The 22,363-nt window shown below is 44.1% G+C and overlaps 1 protein-coding gene across 3 annotated transcripts in view; it reads right to left on the bottom strand.

Annotated features, from left to right (window-relative positions):
• The window catches only part of FAM13A (family with sequence similarity 13 member A), a 334,757-nt gene that overhangs the window by 5,022 nt on the left and 307,372 nt on the right, over positions 1 to 22,363 (bottom strand). For 2 of the 3 annotated variants that reach the window (XR_002174625.3, XM_019926412.3), the window contains exons 16-23: positions 21,710 to 21,848; positions 20,635 to 20,716; positions 19,580 to 19,800; positions 18,867 to 18,950; positions 10,512 to 10,607; positions 8,684 to 8,767; positions 2,959 to 3,155; positions 2,261 to 2,362 (exon numbers count right to left, since the gene is read on the bottom strand). Coding sequence is in view for 2 of the 3 variants with exons in the window: in XM_019926412.3 (XP_019781971.2) it covers positions 2,261 to 2,362; positions 2,959 to 3,155; positions 8,684 to 8,767; positions 10,512 to 10,607; positions 18,867 to 18,950; positions 19,580 to 19,800; positions 20,635 to 20,716; positions 21,710 to 21,848 (1,005 nt within the window). In the remaining variant the exon portion in view is untranslated. The remainder of the gene's footprint in view (positions 1 to 2,260; positions 2,363 to 2,958; positions 3,156 to 8,683; positions 8,768 to 10,511; positions 10,608 to 18,866; positions 18,951 to 19,579; positions 19,801 to 20,634; positions 20,717 to 21,709; positions 21,849 to 22,363) is intronic. The other variant, XM_019926414.3, reaches the window with a different exon arrangement.

Here is a 22,363-nt window from a genome sequence, read left to right as displayed (position 1 = left end):
TTACTATAAAAATTAGTCTTGGAATTCAGCAACTGGATCACAGAATACTAATAAACCTTTATAGTTTACTGAGTCATTTTACATGTATACTTTTTATGTGCACAAGTATTATACTTGAGAGCTGATTATAGGGTGAGCACCATGCTAAGTACTCTGAATCCATGATCTAATACAACCCGCAGGAGAACCTGACGAAATGCCGCCGTTACCCTCATCCTCAACCGGTACTGCCCTGCTTCTCATCTCACTTGGAAACGCACATGTCAGACACTCAAATACCAGGCTTCCTTTACTTCTTATTCAAGAGCAAAAATGGGAAATGGGATAGCCTGGGGCTCATTTAATTTTGCTCAATGAACTAATTTTATTGCTGCTTTGCCTGCTCAAGGAAAGGACCCTGGATGCTCCCAGGAGACGGCAGGGAAGGGGGCATCTGACCCTGGCCCCAGACGTGCCTTTGAGGGTCTTCACTTGCCTCACGGATAAAGTGATGGAACCAGATTCTGTGAAATCTGAAGTCCCTGACAGTTCTAAACTTGTATGATGATTACTGATTCCCATCAATTGTATTTTCTTAAAACTTGTGAAGGTTACATAATTATAGGATATCTATGCATAATGTGACTATAAACAAACGGGGAAAAAAATGAGCAGACAAACCAAAAATATGTTTGGGAAGAAGACTGGAATGAAACACATCAAAACATTAATCCTTTGGTTTGTCTTTGGGTATTATTATCATTTTGGGTATTATTTCTTTTATCTATATTTTCTAAATAACCTACAGTTCATGGAGAAAGAAAAACAAATATTTAGGTATAAAAATTCATAAATCTTGGGCTTCCCTGGTGGCGCAGTGGTTGAGAGTCCGCCTGCCAATGCAGGGGACGCGGGTTCGTGCCCCGGTCCGGGAAGATCCCACATGCCGCAGAGCGGCTAGGCCCGTGAGCCATGGCCGCTGAGCCTGCGCGTCCGGAGCCTGTGCTCCGCAACGGGAGAGGCCACAACAGTGAGAGGCCCGCATACCGCAAAAAAAAAACAACCCATAAATCTTGAGAAAGTCATTATAGGACAGATCCAAATCAGAGATCCCCCAAATAAATTTATACAATAATTGAAATAAACTGAAATATAGTACATTTTTAATGCCTAAGTTAATCTTTATGGTACTTTTATTTCCCAATACTTTTGAGAAGTATAAAAGGAGACTTAAAGAGAAACTGTATTTACACCGTTTAAATAATTTAGATTAAAACATTTTAAAATGATAAAACTTAACTCCAATGTGAGAGATGGAGCTCTATTCCCTGCTCTAACCTGGTCTCATGCTGTGACTTGAGTCGGACGTTCTGTGCGTGGTCACTTGCTAACAGGGGTGACTAACTCTCAGCATAGCGCTCTATGATGATGATTACAGTATGTCTTAAAACTCACTGACAGGGGCTTCCCTGGTGGCATAGTGGTTAAGAATCTGCCTGCCAATGCAGGGGACATGGGTTTGAGCCCTGGTCCAGGAAGATCCCACATGCCGCGGAGCAGCTAAGCCCGTGCGCCACGACTACTGAGCCTGCGCTCTAGAGCCTGCGAGCCACAACTACTGAAGCCCGTGCGCCTAGAGCCTGTGCTCCGCAACAAGAGAAGCCACCGCAATGAGAAGCCCTCACACAGCAACGAAGAACCAACGCAGCCAAAAATAAATAAATAAAATTTATAAAAAAAATAAAAAGAATGTTAGGTGATAAAATGTATTTTAAAAAAAAAACAAAACCTCACTGGTGAAAGGCACTCTATCAGTCAGGAGGGCTTCTTGTTTCTTGTGTATTTCTCATTTGACTTGACAACTCTGCTTTTAAAATGAGCCTACAAACCAGCAAGACCTAGAGTGCCCCTTTCCTTATTTCTCCTTCAAGTTTATTAAGATTAAAAAAACAAAAACAGAACCTAAACCAGTGCTGCCCACTAGAAACAGCTTTAAGCTGCTCATTTTCGATTAGAATTTGATATGACAGGTGAGTTTTGTAAATGTTAGCTGAATCTGTATCGGTCTTGGATATCATCCAAGGAGCACTTCTTCCTGAAGGGCCACACAAACCTCCCCATTTCCAGTAAGCCTCAAAGGGGCCCAGGGCACAAAACCAAGGGCCAGGTTACAGGAAAGCTGTAGGGTGGCTCCCACATGGGAGGCTTTGCACAGATGTGACACAGAAAAAAGAGGGCTGTGTGTGAGGTGGGGGAGGGGAAGGACAGCACACGCACTTACCTTCCATTTTGTCTGAAAAAATTGTCTTCAAAATCACGAAGTTTCTTTCGAACCCTTTTCTTTTCTTCTCTCATTTCCTGAAGGTGTTCCAAGAGTTCTGGTCTAAGAGGGGCAGAAGTATTTCAAGAAAATTGAGTTAAATCTGAATAGTTGTAAACGTAAGGAATGTGCAACTCGATAGGAGTTGTGGAGAAAGGGAAAAGCATATAAATGCAGGAACTGTGCAAGGAGCTGAGGGTCACCAGAAATGAATGTTTTCCATCCCCTGGAAGCCAAAGCACACGACGATAGATACGGCTTCTGGGGCTCCTGCGAGGCTCCTGCTACTTATGAATTCCTCAGGCTTGTGAACTCCCATGGCGCTTTGTCATATTTTGCTTAGAAAGAAAGAGATGCCATCTGTGCTCGGTATGTATTAAATGGCGAGCTGTGGCGCACAGGACCACACAATGCCATTACAGAGACCTTGCGATTGTTTAAGCGAGATCTCAGATGCTCCCTCAGATAACACGGGATGAAGCATATAGAACCACTGAGCCAGAAATTAAACAAACAAGCAAACCCTGTTTTATCCACACAGATGCACCCTAGGCAAGTCACTTACGTTTTGGCAGCCAATTTAAGTACAAAGGCTAAAATAATATTTCAGAAAATTATTTTCATCACAACATTCCAATACCACCACCAAAACAACATACATCGAAGCAGCATGGAGATTTGAAAGTCCGGTATCCTGGCTGCATTTTGATGGTATTTTATCATCCATCGGGGAAATAAAGCCATCAGTGACATCTTCAAATTGGTCCAGAAAGCAACGTGCACTGAAATCGGTCTTCAGGGTGACGGTGAACTCTGGCTTTGTGCTGCTTTCGTCTTCTGAACCCTCCTCTTCTTCCTGGAGATACACAGCAACCCCAATAAAAATTGGGTCACTTTTTCGGGCCCTCTGTCATTACAGGTATCACTTCACGATCACTTAATTATCCAGACCCCATATAGTTTCTTCTATATAGCTACAGTTAGCAACACATGTGTACATGATGGATATATTATTGAATATCTATATGTACACAGTAAATAAGACAAACACTAAACACAGCTACTCAATAGGGAAAAAAGCTGTAAAAAAAATTAGTATATGGCACAATTAACAGTTGTCAAGGTCGAGGGTAGGAAGGAACAATGATCACAATTTATACCCTAAATCAAAAGAAGCAAATGAATTTAAACACTCTCAGCTCTGTGACAATACCTAAAAAAAAAATCCACCACCAGAAATCAGTGCTTTAAAGATTCTATTAGTTATGTGTCTCAGAATTTTTTTAAGCTGTGAAGATTTTTCAGGAATTCAACAATACGGCCTTTCTATTTAAAAGTTGAGATTATGAAATATTTGTGGTTGCTTGGTGCACAAAATTTTAGGAAGCTTTTGAGAAGATCAAAACGTTTATCTTTGCATGATCAGAATCATAAAACTTACGTTTTTTCAAAGAGGTTCCAAGGACCACATGCTGTATTTTTCAGCATTCAAGATTCTAAGAAAAGTGTGATATTCTCTGTCTTGATAAAAATGCAATTAGAAAAATGAGGTCAACTTAGTTTTCTGAGAGAATGTCTTAGTGCCAATTTAAAGCTATGTGATTCTAAGAAATGATATCAGAGTCTGAAAGAAAGATTTAAAAAAAAGTAATTTACTGCCAACATGTACAGTCAGACCAGAAAAGAATATCCTAATATCTTGAGAAATTAAAAAATTGGTTAGGCGTTCAGCTACATGAACAAGAGCATTATAACATCAGTTGTTAGTTCAACCAAGTGGCTTCAGGGCCACTGCAGCCAATGGCTCTCAGGAGGCAGGAGGAACCCCTGCTCACAGGTAAAGTACAGGATTCAAACTGTCTGTGGTGGATTTTCTTACCATAAAGTGTGGTATGTTTATAATGGTGCCTCTGAAGAGAAATAATGTGAATAAAGAAACAAATAGGCAAAACAAAAGGACTAGTACATAACTACAATGAAACTACTGTTACAAAGGCATGAAGGTAAAGTTGGCAAAAAACTAGGTGACCTTTCCAGATTCTTTTTGCTGGGACTTCAGATCTTCAATCTCTTTTCTTGATCCATGGAAGTAAAAGCTTCATTATTAATTTTTAAAAAATTAAAACCACTTTTAAATTCACAGAGGAAAAGTGGCTTTTAAATCAATAGTTTAAAAGTTTCTCTTTTTTTATAAGATGAAGTGGCAAGTCCCATCTACATCATTTACATAAGAATTGAGAGAATGCGTGTTGAGTACCTGAGCAGGTACACCGGGCACACAGGCAGAGCTACTCAGCCTCTGCCCACCTCCCCTTCCTGGATGAGGAGACCAGGTGGGACCACCTGACTATAAACTCCATGGAAGAGGGATGGATTTGGGCCTCTCTGTTCACTGCTGTTCCCGGAGCTCAGCCAATGCCTGCCTATATTAGGTGTTCAATAAATATCTTAGTCCAGTAATTCAGCTTTAAAAGAGAAATACAAATGACTCTTAAGAGGTTATTAAAGCCCGAGATAGAAAGCAATGAAGTTAGGGGTCTAAGCCTTAACAATTATATCCCAAGGTCCTGAGAGAACTTCAGAACGGGAGACTGTGTCTTGCACATCCTGAGAACTCAGTGTTTTTGAAGACGAAGCTACACAAAGCTATTCTCAGTAAGCTGTGAAAAACATAGGGAAAAAGAAACAGCAAAACAGATCTTCAAATTGTAAGACCATCAGGTTGTTGTGGATACTGAGTGGCTTCTAGAAGGAACCGGTGTCCAGATAACATATGAGCAACTGAAAAGGAATCATGGATCAACGGTGACCAGCACTGGCTTCTTGCACACAAATCAGAAGAACTAACCATTTTCTTCTTTTGTGAGAGAATTGGCATAATATCTGGATTTCAGTAAGGAATGAGGCAGGCTGATTTGTGCGAACATTTATGCAGAGTGCGGCTGCGGTGCTGAGGTGAATCTGCAGGGGGCCTCTAGCAGGCTCTCCACCTGACCCATCCTTACTCAATATCTAGCAGTCACTTGGATATTCACACAATGCGCAGCTGACACAGTGGGGAGGGCTATCTGGGTGCGCTGGAACGTAAAGGCTAGATGTAATCTGTTCCATAAGGCTAGCACAGAAGTATGAGAAGTAACAAGCGGGAAAAATGCAAGGTCCTATCATTAGATTAGGAAAAAAAAAGTGGACGCAGACACTGAGCAATTCTTGGAAAAGGAAGCTGGGGGCTGCATAAATCAACAGTGAGGCAGGGCGACAAGCCGTGGCTCTCAGCTGGGGGCAGGTCGGCCCCCTAGGGCACCTTTGGCAACGTCTGAAGGCATGTTTGGTCGTCACACTGGGGAGGGATGGTCGTACTGCACTACTCGCACCCCGTGGGTGGAGGCCAGTCCTCCACAGCAAAGAGTTACCCGGCCCAAATGTCTGCAGGGCTGAGGTGGACACATCCTGCCTTAGAAAGACTAAGAGGAACGTACAGCACACTGACAGTCACGTAGGCACAGACTTCGAGAACTGAAGGGCCTCGGTCATCTAGAACAAGGTCACGACTAGTCCTCGGTCCACTGTCGGGCTGGTTAAACCACATCTAGAATCACGTTCAGTTCTGGCTATCAGTTTTTTAGAGGGATATAGAGAGACTGGTGTAGAGCGCAGAGCCACTGCACTGCTGGACAGTCCGGAGCCCAAATCACATGAGAAAAGAGTAAGAGGAACCTGGAGAAGAAATGTTCACAGGGTGTGGGTGGCAGTGGGCAGGGCAGGTGACCGTAAATACGCCAAGTGCTCTCAAGGAGAAAGCAGTACGCTCAGTCCATGCTGCTCCAGAGGCAGAACTAGGCCTGTAAGTAGAAAGTCACACAACCGTAACTGTGAATACTACAAGCTAATTATTTCATTAATTATATTTTATAGTTATTAAACTTATACATTCTAAAATTATATCATTACTATAGTTTTAGATAATTTTTCAAATGATAAGCTATAAAACCAATAACATAAATTTTTAGCTCTTGTAGATGCTTAGCCCGTGTAACGAGCGACCTTACTCTCTTCATTGCTGTAGACATCTCAAGTTTGAGGGTGGAATAACTTCTTAGGGACGGTGCCTCTATTTTGTCAGAGAAGTTTTAGAGGAAACTCTTATGTTGGATCAGAGAACGGACTAGATGATCTGTAGGATTTGGGGGGCTGGAAGTTCTAGGGCTTCAGAACTTGAGCTGGCTCTCTTTCACACACCGCTGGTGTCTTCCCATAAGCATTAAAAATCGGGGATGGTTTTCAAAAACCATTTAGATACAATCTGCACACACACCAAATTCTAAATTCTAACCGGATTTCTGAGAATTAGTACAGTCCAAATACCTGCTGATGAACCTGGCCAACTGGGACAAAATGAACTAAAAGACAACACCATTTGTGAGAGCAATGTAATAATTGCAAAATTATCTGAAATTCTGACCATCGTGAGGGCCAGGGGCCAAAACATAATTGTGAAAAAAATAAACTAAGCTAAAGGATAAGATTTGGAGGAACACTTTTAAAAAGAGCATCCTTCCTGTGTCTTCCATTCGTTTCATGAGGCAATTATCAAGTGTCATATTTCGGATGTGTTTAAGAACACATTTTTATCTAGGAATAGTTTCAGCGCACGCTTCTAAGAGAAATATGCTAATTTTCATGCACACACTTGCCCAGATTTCTTCAATTATGGTGTTTTAATTCTTGTGTGAAATTACCAGCTAGATAAAATTTGTCTTCTTTCATCAACATCGAGTCTTATTGTAAGAAAGTAGCTCTAATTTTGAAGATACAATGTAGCGTATTTGCCTACATTTCACATCTACAGCATCTTTACAAAACAAGTTCTGTTTAAACAATATGAATAGTGAGCACGATCACTGCCTAACACCTTAAAGTGAGGTCTATGAAGTAGTTAAGACCCTTGGGAGGTAAGAAAAGGAAGAGAGTGAAGAGAAGAGACGGCTTTGTGGCTTCCGGTTCCTTACCTCAGTTACAGTGGAGGCAATCAGGCAAGAAATGGAGCGGTTCTCAACTGGTGTCCCTCCGTGGCAACGAGGCCCCCATATTTTGAAATAATCGTTCCTAACTACAGTAAATAAACGACACCCCAGGCTTGGGGTTGCCACAGGAATATGACAAGTGAAACTCTTAACACTCACTTCCACGTGGGGCTTTACTCCCGCTTCTGACTTAACTGCTAAATAACAATCATCAATTTTTTAAAAAGATTGACTTTGACTTTTCATTTCTAGAGCCCTGTACGAGGCAGTCAGTGTGTTCAGTTGTCCAGAAGTAAAAATATGAAAGAGGCTGATCCTAGTCTAGGCCAGTTAGGTCCCTACAGATCTATGGGCACAGACGGTTCCTCCCATTTCAGCAGAAGTAGCCACCAAGGACAAGGATTATCTGTACAAAATCCATGATTACTCCTGGTGGAAAAAACCAGAGCGCACATCCTAGTGACTGCTGGTCACAGCGCTACATTCACAGATCAAGAACAGATTATAGAATTAGCACCAAGGACTAAATGTGCCAGGGGGAAGGTGAGAGGAAAGGAGAGTGGATGAAACTGTACCCACATATCTGTCAAAGACAACTAAGATATTTGTCTATAAAATGATAATTTTTTGTGTGTGCTATGTACACTGCCTTCGTTAATTTTGGTTTCGCTTATAAACTTAGTAAAGGAGATTTTTTTTTTAAAGTTACCCAATGAATTGATTTAACAAAATTTTGGCGTACAGAAAATCCATTCCTCAAATAGGGGGAAAGAAACAAAACAAAAAACATTTTGAAAACAAAACAAATATCCCTGCAAGCAAAGTAAAAACCAACCAAACAACAACAAACAAAACAAAACAAAACAAAACCCAACAGCGAGGGAGTGAAATGAAACTAAGGAGATCAGCCGGTCTATGACAAATAAAAGAGGACTGCTTAAAGTTGGTTAGAAGCAGCTACTGATTTTTTTTCTAAATTTATTTAGTTCTATGTTATTTATTTATTTTTAACATCTTTACTGGATTATAATTGCTTTATAATGGTGTGCTAGTTTCTGCTGTATAACAAGTGAATCAGCTATACATGTACCTATCTCCCCATATCTCTTCCCTCTTGCGTCTCCCTCCCTCCCACCCTCCCTGTCCCACCCCTCTAGGGGGTCACAAAGCGCCGAGCTGATCTCCCTGTGCTATGCGGCTGCTACTGATTTTTAGGGACGGCTGCAGGAAGCCATCGCCCAAGGGCCCGATCACAGCGGCTTTCCATCCACAGGAGGGAGAGAGGGAGAGCGGGAGAGAGGGAAGGAGGGAGAGACATTGCTGCAGAGGTAGCAAGCGGTTAGCAGCTGGGGGTCTTCACCTTTATCTCCTTGAAGAAGGAAGCAGTTTCGCCCTCGATAATTGGCTGCAGCAAAGGGCTTCTCCGCTTGCTGGAAGGGGAACCCTGCGACAGGCGTTAATAGGCAGGTTACACGGAGAACTTCTTTCCCCATCCCCTTCTGACTCGCAAGTATTTACTTCTGCCTTTTAACTACAGACTCGAACCCCTCCCCGCCAAGAAGTCCCAGGAAAACCAGACACAACTGAAGCTCCTGTCCAAGTTGCTGCTTCACTTCGGAGCTCTCCCCGACCCCCACCCACAGAGGCCACATGAAAGCAAGGATGGCACACGAGTATGTTAACCACACACGCAGAAAAAACCTGAGGGGCACCTGCCTCCCGCCTTTCCTCCTAGTCACCATAACTTCCAGAACAACTAACGATAACGTAAGCTCATCAGGTGATGCAAAGGTTATCAACAGAGGCTATACGGTCACCCCACTGAGGGACACTAAGGACCCCTGACTGGGGAATAAAAAGGACTTCTTAGATTTAATCCTTTTGTTGGTCAGAACAACTAACGATAACGTAAGCTCATCAGGTGATGCAAAGGTTATCAACAGAGGCTATACGGTCACCCCACTGAGGGACACTAAGGACCCCTGACTGGGGAATAAAAAGGACTTCTTAGATTTAATCCTTTTGTTGGTCAGAACAACTAACGATAACGTAAGCTCATCGGGTGATGCAAAGGTTATCAACAGAGGCTATACAGTCACCCCACTGAGGGACACTATGGACCCCTGACTGGGGAATAAAAAGGACTTCTTAGATTTAATCCTTTTGTTGGTTAGGTTACTGATTTATTCTGTAGAAAACGTCCAGAAAGGTAGCTTTCTTCAAACACACCTGCCTGAGGTCTCTGGACCCTGCCCCATTAAATATGAACAAACATACTGTTAAAAGACATAGAAAGACTGCATCTTGGGCCTAGAAATAAACAAGGAGATTTAAAGGAGGAATAGAAGAGCAGCAGCTGAGAAGAACACGCATTTCACCAACAACATAAAAGCGAGGCCACGCCTGCTTACTACAAAGCCTACAGGCCAGCAGAGGAACCCTCAGGATCCCCGAGGTGGGCACTAAAACAGAGGCAAAGGGTCCCCACGAGATGGACAGGGCAGAAACACTGCCCTCACAGCAGGGCTGGGATCGGGGGTGGTGGTGGGGGGCAGGCTGGCCAGGGCCCGAAAGGGTTTCCTCGAGCTGAGGGCCCGTCGCTGTTCCCTACTCCTGACAAAGTCCCAATTCAGAGGCCCAAAGCAGTGAAGTCCAAGGGCGGTGGCCACTGAGCGCAGTTCACAGTTGTTAGCTGCCCTCCCTTTTCTTCCACCTCACACTTTCCTACATCCTCCAAAAAGAGGAGGGTCCCTCTCCTGAGTGCCTTAGAAGCTCTCTCCCAGCAGGGCTGATCCAGCTCTTGGAGGTGGAGAGAAGACTATTAACAGAGGCCGCTAAGACTGTAGCGGGGCCCTGGCGAGGGCACAGCCCCGTCCTCTCGGTGCTCCGTCTCTGAGGAAAGCGTGGGAAAGCTGGCCCAGCACGTGTCAGATGGAGGCATACGGCCAAGGCATATCCCCAAGGGGGAAAACAAATTTCTGTCGGCCTCAGATTTGCTCATTTTTGGCAAACGTAGCTTCAGAAGTCTTTGGTAAATTATTCATCCCTCAAGCTTAGGGGTCATGGATATTAATGGCAGGTTCAACTATGAGAGACTATTCTTTCATGAGAAGGCAAGTTGGGGCCCAAGTAATATAGCCAGGGCCCATTGAGCCACGTAATTGACAACCGGGCCGCGGTGTACTCACAATGATGGGGACAGTACTGGCTCGCGACAGGATCTGTTTGACCAGGCGGTACCTGTCGTACAACGGCTTCATAATCTGCCGCTCATTCTTGCTCACCTGAAATGCAAGAACAGAAGAGCTGAAAAGCCTGCTCCTGGTGGCCAGGCTGGCCAAGCACGCTCTGGGCCGAGAGAAAGTACAGGTGATGCAACTGAAGACTCGCCAGTCTTGCAAAATTTACTAAACTGATAACATGAATCAGTGAATATTTAAAATATCTACTTCAGCTGCAGATCATTGGAAATCACTCCCTCAGCAGTACTACTTTTCTTCAATCAAAACTATGATCACGATTAATTATTAGTTCCCTATGTAAAACTCTTGAAGGTTGAGAGTTCCCAGATGATTCACTATTTTCTAGGTCCAGGGAAGAAGAAAGCATGTGTTTCTATTATACTACTTACCATGCAGGTCTGTAATCATTAAAAAAAAAATATGTCTTTCTTGGGCTTCCCTGGTGGCGCAGTGGTTGAGAGTCCGCCTGCCGATGCAGGGGACACGGGTTCGTGCCCCAGTCCGGGAAGATCCCACATGCCGCGGAGCGGCTGGGCCCGTGAGCCATGGCCGCTGGGCCTGCGCGTCCAGAGCCTGTGCTCCGCAACGGGAGAGGCCACAACAGTGAGAGGCCCGCATACCACAAAAAAACAAACAAACAAAAAACCCAAAATGTCTTTCTTCCCTCTGGAATTGTTGTGTTTTTAGGGACAAATTCTGGCAAACAGTAGGTATTCACGGAACATATGCCCATAGAATACATGGATTGATTCATCTCTGTGGCCCTAAAATCTGACACAGGGCTCAAAAATGTTTACAGGACTGACTCTACAGGCAGTGGGGAGAAATCAAGCTCAAACACCTGGCATAGTATTTGAAGCCCTTCATTACCTGCTGCTTCTCATCATCATTCTCATAACTCAAGCTCCAGAGAGAAACTAGTTTGTGTCACACCTCCTTGTCTAGTTCCCTCTGTCCTGGAATGGCCTCCTCACTGCTCTTTGGTTTAGCAAATTCCAGATCAAGAGCCAGCTCCCACTCCTGTGCAGGCTTTTTCCAACATGTCCCTCTCCGGGAGACCTGCTCATCCTCCCCTGCGTGTCACCTACCACAACCTGTGTGTGCCTTGTAATTCACATATGCTTTGCTATAGACAGAACGTTCGTGTCCACTCACTCCCCCGTCCCCACTCCAAATGCATATGTTGAAAAGGAATCCCCGATGTGACGGTATTTGGAAGTGGGGCCTTTGGGAGGCGATTAGGTCATGAGGATGGAGCCCTCATGAATGGGATTAGTGCCCTTATAAAAGAGACCCCAGAGAGATCCCTCACTCCTCCTGCCATGAGAGGACAGTGAAAAGATAGCTGTCTATGAACTGGGAAGTCGGCCCTCACTAAACACCAGCACCTTAATCCTGGACTTCCAGCCTCCAGGACTGTAAATTTCTATCTTTTATAAGCCATCCAGTCTATGGTATTACAGCAGTCCTAATGGATGATATATTTCTATACTCTATAGTAACTACCTGTTGATACGTCTGTCTTCTCTTTAGACTATAAGCCCCTTGACACCAGGAGTTTGTGTTTTTGTACCCCTGGTAACTATTTCAGTGCCTGACATGATAAAAGTATTCCATAAATATCTATAAAATGAGTGAATGAATATTTCAAATATAAATAGGTATGCCAAATTCATAAATATGCATTTGTTTACTTAAATGGAGTAAGAGGTGAAGTATCTTTGTTTCAAGTTTGCTGTTGGCCTTCTGCATTTTATTTCTACTGTACACATGAGGCAAGGGTTACAGAGGTAAGGAAGGGCAAACAGTATTCGCTGTGACCATTTCTCTTATGGGCCTTTTGGGCCTTCAGCTTTGAAGACAGGTCTACATTATGCATGAATTGATTGTCCTTTGTTGCCTTTTTTATTTGCCTTTCCCAAAGTGGTCAACAGTAAGTGAACTTTGGATAAACTTGTTATTTATCTTCTGTCATCAGCAATAACAATAATCGCTTCTTTCTATCTCTTCCTGTTACCAAAATATCAAGAGGTGCCATTTTCTTGCTTTTACTATCTACCATAGAGGAAGGAGTTTTAAATTTGGTATTTCATAAAACATGAGTGTCAGAACTGGAAGGGAACACAGGAATTATTTCATACAAAAAAAAGAGTGAGGCTAGAACCACAGGCCTCACCACTACATACCTACCACAATGGCTGACCTGAAAGACAGACCGTGTCAAGTGTCGGAAAGAATGCTGAGAAACTGGAATTCTCTCTCAGTGCTGGCAAGGGTGGAACACTTTGGAAAACTGTTTGGCAGTATCTCCTAAAGCTAAACATATGACTCATCAATTCCGCTCCTAAGTACACAGCAAACAAGTGTGGTCTTAAGTTCAACAAAAGACATTCATAAGAATGTTCGTAACAGCACTATTTATAAGAACCTCAAACTGGAAACCATCCATATGCCCAAGAGTAGAACAAGTAAGTTCCAAAACGGAATACTACACAGCCATGAACATGAATGGACACAACGATATGCAACATCATGGATTAACCTCACAAAAATAAAGCCAAGGAAAACAAGCCAGACACCTGAGAATACATACTGTAAAGTTCTAATTATACAAAGTTCAAAAATAAGCAAATCAAATGTATCACGTTAGAAGTCAAGAGAATGGCTCTTGTGGGTGGGGTGGAAGGTCATGGTATTGACTGGAAGGGGACACGAGAAGGGCTTCCAGAGGGCAGGCCACATTTTATTTCTTGATCAGGATGTTGGTTACGTGGATTTGTCTACTTTGTGAAAACTCATCAACATATATATTTATAATTCAGGCTCTTTTCTGTATTCATGTTATACTTCAACAGAAGCTCAACAGTAGGCACAAATAAGTGTGAGGAATAGAAATAAATGACTTGTACAACCTCACATGTAAAACGACAAAATTTAGTACTGGAACACATGAAATGATTTTTTTTTTTTTTACTACAAGACGTATTCATTAAATGTATTGCAGATGAGATTAAGGCACATCCTAATTTTCAACCCATGACAAATATTATGTAAGATGTAAGATTATGTAAGATAAAAGACCACGTCTTTTGGTCACAGATGTTTAGTGACCAAAAGACGTGCGAAAAATAAGAGTAATAAGTAGCCAACATTTCCCCATTGCAGACTAGCATCCTATTACTACATCTGACCGTAGAACAAAATGGGTTTGAACTACACGGGTTCACTCACACGCGGACTTTTTTTCAATAGTAAATACTACATTACTACACCGTCTACTACATGGTTGCCTCCACGGATTCGGAGCCTCAGATATGGTGGAACCACGGATACAGAGGGCCGGCTCTAAGTTATACTCAGATTTTCGACTATGCTGAGGGTTGAACAATGCCTAACTCCCGAATTATTCAAGGGTCAACTGTAGAAACATCTTTGGATTATAAAAGGAGACTTTGGATTTTGGAAGGAGACTTAATGCTAAAATCAGCCAGACGTGGCAAATGTGACAGAATCAATGTCCTTTCTAACTCTTTGTTCGAAAACCTAATTTTCTAGTTAGAGTAGATGAAGAGGATAAGCTGGCTTACATGTGGCTTGTAACGCTGCTAGTTAGACTTTCTATGAATTGCTCATTTTAAGAATGAATGACCCTCAGAACTAATCGCCTGTGAGAGATCTGATGAGATCCAGTGTTTGACTCTGGAGAGTCAAAACTCATCATGATTTGACCGAAGTTAATGCTGGCATGTGATGGAAGTAGCTAAACACCAAAAATATCCATGATCTTTAGGTCTGAGGTGATGGAAAGAATACTACTTGATGTACACCAGGATTATTTCCATGATAAATGTCTGAAGCCAAAGGCCTGGTGACACCAAAGGTCAACACGACTTTCACCCTTCGTAAAGCCACGTCTTAGTAATTACCACTGCTGGATTCGTGAGCAGAGCCAAAATCGAACCAAGAGTTAGAAAAACAAAGCAGCTCCTTGGTTAAACCGTTAAAAAAAGGGCCGCTGATATTAAGTCGACCAGGGGCAAACTGTTCGGAAGTTTGACATCTCTTATTCTCGAGTCATCAGCTGCTCAGGGATTCCACTCCTAACCAAGAATAGCCCTTTGAATGAGCCAGTGAGGTTGAGTCTCGGTTTCTTGACTGGTAAACTGCAGAATTCAAATTAGAAAATCGTTATGATCCATAATTGCTTAAAAATGACTTTAGGCCAAGCTTATAGTATATTGTCTTTTCAACATACTTTCCCTCTTCTTTTTTTTTGTGGTACACGGTCTTCTCACTGCCGTGGCCTCTCCCGTTGCGGAGCACAGGCTCCGGACGCGCAGGCTCAGCGGCCATGGCTCACGGGCCCAGCCGCTCTGCGGCATGTGGGATCTTCCCGGACCGGGGCACGAACCCATGTCCCCTGCATCGGCAGGCGGACTCTCAACCACTGCGCCACCAGGGACGCCCCTCCCTCTTCTTGCTTCAAGCCTTTATTTAAATTTTCATTTAAGTGGCAGCTCTGAGTGGCTTTCAATGTGCGGAAATAGGGTTAAGCCTAAGATACACGTTTACACCCAAATCAAGACAGCATGAACATCTAGCTATGAAGATCCCATGGCTGAAGGCAGCACCTTCCACTCAACCTTTGCTTTAGATGGAACGAAACCTCCATCCACTGGTCTCTCACTATCCTATTTGGTTTGCGCTATAAGTCTCAGAAAAATATATCAAATCTCCTTAGTAAAACAAAAAATGGTCTGAATCTGTGTGTGGAGGGGTGTCTCTGAGTCATAAAACCGCTAGTGGGAGAAGACAGATGAGATGCATTCTTATAACGGCCGCATTCTTGGCCCGTTGATTCGGAAAACGGTGACCCGCTCTTCTTTACTATCAGGTGACAATGCTAGGCTGACTGGGCAAAGATCAGATCAAATAATCCCAAACAGCAGATAAACAAATGATAGTATTTATATGTGGCTTTAGAATTTGCATTTAAATTCGAACATGGTGCGTTTAGGGTCCTGTTAGTTCCCCGGTTTTTTAAACAAAAGATTAAAATATATCAGTGAGAACCCAGAAGCTGTGAGCAAGCCACCCAGTCTCTCCCCTCCACCAACATCGGGGTCCGTAAACAAGGTAACACAGGGAGCTGCAGCTGTCTGTTGGACTTCTGTGACGTGGTCTTCTGATGAGACCCTCAAATGTTGAAAAGGACACACTTCAATAATAATTCATAGGGAATTATGTGCCAGTGTGTAGATGAGCGTGTTTCTGTTTTCCTTACATGTGTCGGTCTGTCTGGAGGGTGTCCCGTTAGAGCAAACAGCCTTGTTAAAACGTGTACAGAAGCAGCACACGTGGCCTGTGATTTTGACTGTTAGTGTCCTTTTATATCAGAATCTGTAGACTCAGCAAAAAACCATCAGGCTCTAAGCATCTGCTTTTCTAAAAAACTCGGGGTTTGGGATCCCTGCCCTCACAGATCTGAGGATCTAGTGCATTATTCTCGAAGTTTCTTCATCTAAAAGAGCATATTTCGGATGAAAAGACTCTCTCCATTAAAAAGCTATGGCTGAGACTGGAAAAGAGATCTGCATTTTGGCAGTATAAAAATCCATCTGTGAACATAAACTTCATGCTGCCTTACACCTGCTCTTAAGAACGTGTCTTGCTTGGGTTCTTGACAACATTCTTAACAGAAGGTTACTAAGAGTCACTGACTAGGCGATCTGATTACAAGTTCCCTAAGGAATAGAGCAGAAGCTGTCATGCTACTCTCTCCCCCAGGACTAACAACAAATGTTCAATAATGTTTTAGCTCTGGAAGTATATGTATTTTTCGTATTTATAAGTCCAGGGTCCGTGGCAACATCACAGATCTAAGAATGAAAAGTTCACTCTTTGATTTTCAGACTGGCCAGATATCAAGTGAACTCTGCTTTTCCTGAGGAGGCTGGAGTATCATGTTCCAGAGACAGGCAGAAAGCCCGACTCAGGAACAGGAATCAATGACACTTGAACTTCCTAGAGCATTTGTCCCCTGCCCTGTGAGATGCTAGAATTCAGATCCCAGAAGTGTGCTTCCTTCATCTAAAAGAATGATGGGGGCTTCCCTGGTGGCGCAGTGGTGAGAGTCCGCCTGCCGATGCAGGGGACACGAGTTCGTGCCCCAGTCCGGGAAGATCCCACATGCCGCGGGGCGGCTGGGCCCGTGAGCCATGGCCGCTGAGCCTGCGCGTCCGGAGCCTGTGCTCCGCAACGGGAGAGGCCACAACAGTGAGAGGCCCGCGTACCGCAAAAAAAAAAAAACAAAAAACAAAACAAAATAAAATAAAATAAAATAACGATGAAAGAAAGGACCACGAATTAATAGTTCAGATTCCTAATGATAAGAGTGCTAAAAAATGTGCATTTCTCCTGATTCAATCATTTAATAAGAAATAGACAGCAGAAGGCAGAACATATAATTGTACCAGAAGTGAAACCTATCATTTACTGAGGAATCCCACCCATCTCTCCCCAAAGCCACTCTGCCCTACTTCCTCAATGCCAGACAGCCTACAGGTAAATGTGTGTGTGTGTGTGTGTGTGTGTGTGTGTGTGTGTGTGTGTATAATGTCATTTAATCTCCATGACAACCTATAACAGACATCTATTAGGAAGACAAAACACTGAGGCTCTGAGAGTTACCTAAGCAGCCGAGTCACGGAGCCGGAGTCAGCAGGGCGGAGGTTTGCATCTAGGTCTGCTGATCTTGCCGCCTGCATGCTGCTACAGTCCAGGCAGAATGAGAGACACCGTGCCCAGCTCGGAGCAACAAGTACCATGGCACACAAACCCCTGCACTGACAGTAAGGTAAAGACCAGTGTTCAGCGGAGAGATCTCGGGCCTCAGGCAAGGAAGTCTTTGAAGGAGTCTGTCAATGTCATAACCTGAATCCACACGACGGAAAGAAGGAAGATACCTAAGTCCCACCTCCCTCGTGGAGGCCTGCCTGGTGGCCGTGAGGACAGCCCTTTAGTGGAGAAGGGGTTTCTCTCTGTTAGAAGAAGTTTAGTTGCATCTCTACAAGCTTTGAATACCCCAGAAGAGAACGACAAAGTTTCACGATGTAGGAGAGCTCCGGAGCATTGACTATTTGGTTCAACGCCTTTAAAAGATCCAAAACAAAACTTGGCTTGAAACATGACCATTATCCCAGAGCACCAGTATTTTTCCACTGCAGGGACAGGCCAGCAACATCAGTCATCATCAGCTCCAGTTTTTCTTTTGTTTTTTGTTTGTAATTTAAACCTAATAGATTCAGAACCAAAATACCACGGAGGATCATTCAACAGATAGTTTATTGGGCACATGCCCCGTGTCAGGTCTTGTGCTAGCTGCTGAGGGCCAGGTTCACCATTAGGTAAACAAAACCCAGAACACCTGCCCTCACAGATCTGAGAGGCTAGTGCATTATTCTCGAAGTTTCTTCATCTAAAAGAGCATATTTCGGATGAAAAGACTCTCTCCGTTACAAAGCTATGGCTGAGACTGGAAAAGAGATCTATGCATTTTGGCGGTATAAAAATCCATCTGTGAACATAAACACCTGCTCTTAAGAACGCGTCTTGCTGGGTTCTTGACAACATTCTCAACAGGAGGTTACTAAGAGTCACTGACTAGGCGATCTGATTACGAGTTCCCTAAGGAATAGAGCAGAAGCTGTCATGCCGCTCTCTCCCCCAGGACTAACAACAAACATTCAATAAACACTCTTGCTGAAGAACAAGTGGTCTCAAATACTTCCAAAGACACATCTCGGATTCCTCACACTTTGGGTTCTCGATGGCAGCTAGAACTTCTCTACAAACACAGGTTGCAAACGGCATTGCAGAGAAACTGAATTTTAGGGCAGATCATTCTAGTTTAGCACCTTCCTTTTATGGATAAGAACGCCTAGAGCCGGCGGCGATGACAGCTTTATGGCGGCAGAAAGAGGGGCAGGCACGTCTCCTCACTCTAGGGCTCTGTGCACCGATTTATATCCTCCACCACCATTTTCCCCTCGAAGCACGTGTAGACATGAGTGACTACATTTTAGTTGCAAACTGATTTTTCTTTGGAGCTTTTTGAAATTTAGCACCTACTAGAGAGTGGAACTCGTATCATTGGTGTAGCCTTCCGAAAGCTTACTTCTGGTGAAAATACAGAGTATTTTAAACATCGGGGAACCTCATCTGCAAAATACTGAACGTAGAAGATCCCCTTCTAAAGCCAGGTAGTTTACCCCAATCAGCAAATTCCGTGCATTCACGTACCGGCCGTCCATGAATGCTTTCATAATATAGCAGAGCTTTCTGCAGGGCCACTTTCTCATTAGCAATCTGGTCTTTGGTCATATCCTGTATAAACACAAGGATAGAAAATGAGAAAGGGGAAAACGTTTGTGAACGTCCCGACTTCTTTATTTAGTTAAACAAATTTCCCACGGTAAGGTTAAAAAGAATGTTTATACAACAGCCCTCCCTAGCTCGATCCAAAGCTAGGAATTAGCTATTCCTGGTGTCTTACTGGAAACACAGACAGCACAGCAGAATCGTCACCTATGAGTACTCTTATCTCCCATGCCGTGGGCAAAGGCACGTTGGACTGAGGTAAACAAGGCTGCAAGGCACATGGGGCTCAGCTTACCGGCTCCGGCAATGACTACAGTTACAGGACACACATTCCCAAAGGCTTGTCTCTACTCCTCAGAGAGTCACCACGCTGTCTATTAACTGAAACAAGTCCATTCTTCAATCTGCACAACAGGGTTTCCTGCTTTCAGTCTGCAGTCCAAACCCAAAGTCCCTACAGTTAAAACACTCTGAGTTTATCTGCTTCTCTGGACGTCTCAGAGTGCGGGAGGTTTAAGAAGGTGCCGCTCTACCCCCCTTCCCATTGGGACCCTGGGACGGGCCCTGCCATCCTACCACACCGACCGGAATGCTTTAGGATTAGCGGTCGGCTCGGGGCCTTCAGAGAACCACACCTTAATGTCCTCAGGACGGCTGGTTTCCACCCGCTTCTCCTGGAGCTTCCTTTGGATGGACTCCAGCGTGGCTTCGACGCTAGGCTTTAAGGCTTTGTCTACCAGCTCCTGCTTCTTCTCGTCTTCTTTCTCAAGCTGGGAGCCAAAACTCTTGGGGAGAGTATTGCTTCGCTGCCGCATCCTGGGGCTTAGGTCCTCTTCCGATATCTTCAGTTTTGACTCTAGGAGAAAAGATTTGGGGGCGGAGATGTATGGGAACTGACGTCTGCTGAACCCAGATTGTTTCTCTATGCTGCTGACGACTGCTTAGCCTTGTCTTTTTTCCCCCCAGAAAGTATCTAATTATAATATCAGTCGAAATCCCTGGGTTATTGTGTTAAACCCAAGAAAAATGATAACGTCTTCCTGGATTCTCTGGCATGATTTCCTAACCCTAATTCCTGAGAACGTTTTAGTTCTTTAACAGCCATGCGTTAGCCACACCAACCTGTTTGCTGTTCTCAGAATGAGGCGGATGTCTTCCTACACTGATTCCCTCAGCGTTTATAGGTATTTGCAGATGTAGCGCCCAAGTGCTGGCCAACTTTTTCTGTATGACGTATAGACCTCATTTTGGAATTATTTTCACTTTGTATTCTATTCTATTGTGTATATGACTCTGTGTCCTAAAAGACAGCAAGCGCTTTGAGGGACAGGGACCAAATCCTTCTCATATCCATCTGTGTTCTATGTCTTAATTCCAGAGCAAATAAAGCCTTGGATTAAACAGGTCCTTCGAGTTGAAACCATCATCCTTATATTAGTGATTTAGGGAAGTAAAAACTATGCTGCCGAATTTGCATCTTAGCTGATCTGGGTTTCCCCGTGATTGAGGCCATGGGAAGACATGGAGAAAGTGTAGCCTGAACACGTAGAGCCCTGGGAAGCAGCTTCAAGGAACTTGTCTTTCCTGGAATATTTTAGCAGCGAGGGGCACTCAGCACGTGGTGAGGTCGCAGCTCCTGCACCTGGCTTGTTCTCCGGAGACCACACCGTAGGTCTAGAGCTTTACCTACCTTTAAGTTGTTTCCGGAATTTGGCAAGGTCGTTTGTCCATTTCAGAACCTCCGGATTGGCTGCTTTGTCGCTGTGGGAAGGCTGAGAAAAGGAAATCTTGAGTAAATGTTTTGGAATTGGGGCAGGAAAAAGAAGAGTTTGATAATCAGTTTGTTTTAAACAGGAAGGAAAAGTTGAGTTCCACTGGAACAATAAATGAACCGTGATTAATCAGAGCAACTTCACAGGTGCAATTCCATTATCCTTCTTTATATCTGGTTGTTTATTTATTTTTCAATACTATCTGGTTATTTTTTTTTTCTTTTGTGGTACGCGGGCCTCTCACTGTTGTGGCCTCTCCCGTTGCGGAGCACAGGCTCCGGACGCGCAGGCCCAGCGGCCATGGCTCACGGGCCCAGCCACTCCACGGCATGTGGGATCTTCCCGGACCGGGGCAAGAACCAGTGTCCCCTGCATCGGCAGGTGGACTCTCAACCACTGCGCCACCAGGGAAGCCCTATCTGGTTATTTTTGATGCTTTCAAAGAATTCCTCAAAGGCAAAATTCTGGATTTTTATGATCATGGACTTCTATGAGGCCCATGGCCTCTTTTCCTTTATTTGTAGGGTTCAACCTGTCAGGCTAACAGGATAGAAAGCAGAGGGGTATACGATATTTTACACTACAAACACCACGAAAAATGCCTTTTTTGCCACTCTTGTGGGAAATACTAAGGATAGAGCTGAGGGTAGAATGAGGTCAGTACTAATAAAATTTTAGAAGATAATCTTGAATTACGTTTTAGGCAAGCGAAATACTTCAGTTAATGATTTTTCCCGTCCCTGTTCACTGATCAATTTACAAGACGTTGAGGAAAGCATTCAGTTCCTTTGTAAGGATACACCCGTGCAAGGAATTTGCTGATACATGATGTCTGGGGTTTATCAGGGTTTATTACCCAGTGCTTAGTGCCTTTCTGTTTTGAGATTCCCTAGAAATTCCCCTTCCCCTTTATCACTCCTCTGACTTGCTGACACTCAGATACATCACGTCGAGGGAGGCGGGGGACGGAGGGAAGCTGGCGAGGATGCTTACCCTGTACTTCCGCTCTTCTTCGAATCTGTCTTCAAACTTTCGGATCTTCTTTTTCAGGCTCTGAATCCTTCGCGTGAGCTGCGCAGGTGTCAGGTCCTCTTGCCCATCGTCATAGGAGCCCAGAGAGGAGCTGCGTCGCCTGTGAGGGACACAGGGCGGGGTCAGCTTCCCTAGGAACAGTCACCGCCTGCTGGGAGGGGCTCTGGGGATGGGATGAAGGATGGGGTAGACAGGGGTGGGCGGGACCGTCCACACCGCGTTTATCCTCTGGAATAAAAGAAAGCTGACTGCTAATTCATGTTGTGACCTTGAGCTCTGCATGTCCTGCCTTTGCCATAGGTCCAGTCTTCTCCAGCTCACCTTTACACTCGGCGAAGCTAGGACTGAAATGTGCACAGTGGACCTCACGGTTAAATATGAGAGAGCTCTGGAAAGGAGGGGCTGATGGAGATGCAGCTGATGATGCTGTCGTTGGGCCACAGGTCAAGTGAAAAATTACAACAGAGGGTGTGCACTAGGATGGAGAGTCTCAAATATGTTCCTCCATCTACGTACGACTTAATTAAAAAAACTACTAGCCATCAGCAACATTCCTAGGTCTTCTAACGTTACAGGGATGGTACCTTTGCGCATCTGCGACATAAAGAAACACAC

Source organism: Tursiops truncatus, chromosome 5 (assembly GCF_011762595.2).
Source record: "Tursiops truncatus isolate mTurTru1 chromosome 5, mTurTru1.mat.Y, whole genome shotgun sequence".
NCBI lineage: Eukaryota > Metazoa > Chordata > Mammalia > Artiodactyla > Delphinidae > Tursiops > Tursiops truncatus.
This window is presented reverse-complemented; position numbering and strand designations above follow the sequence as displayed.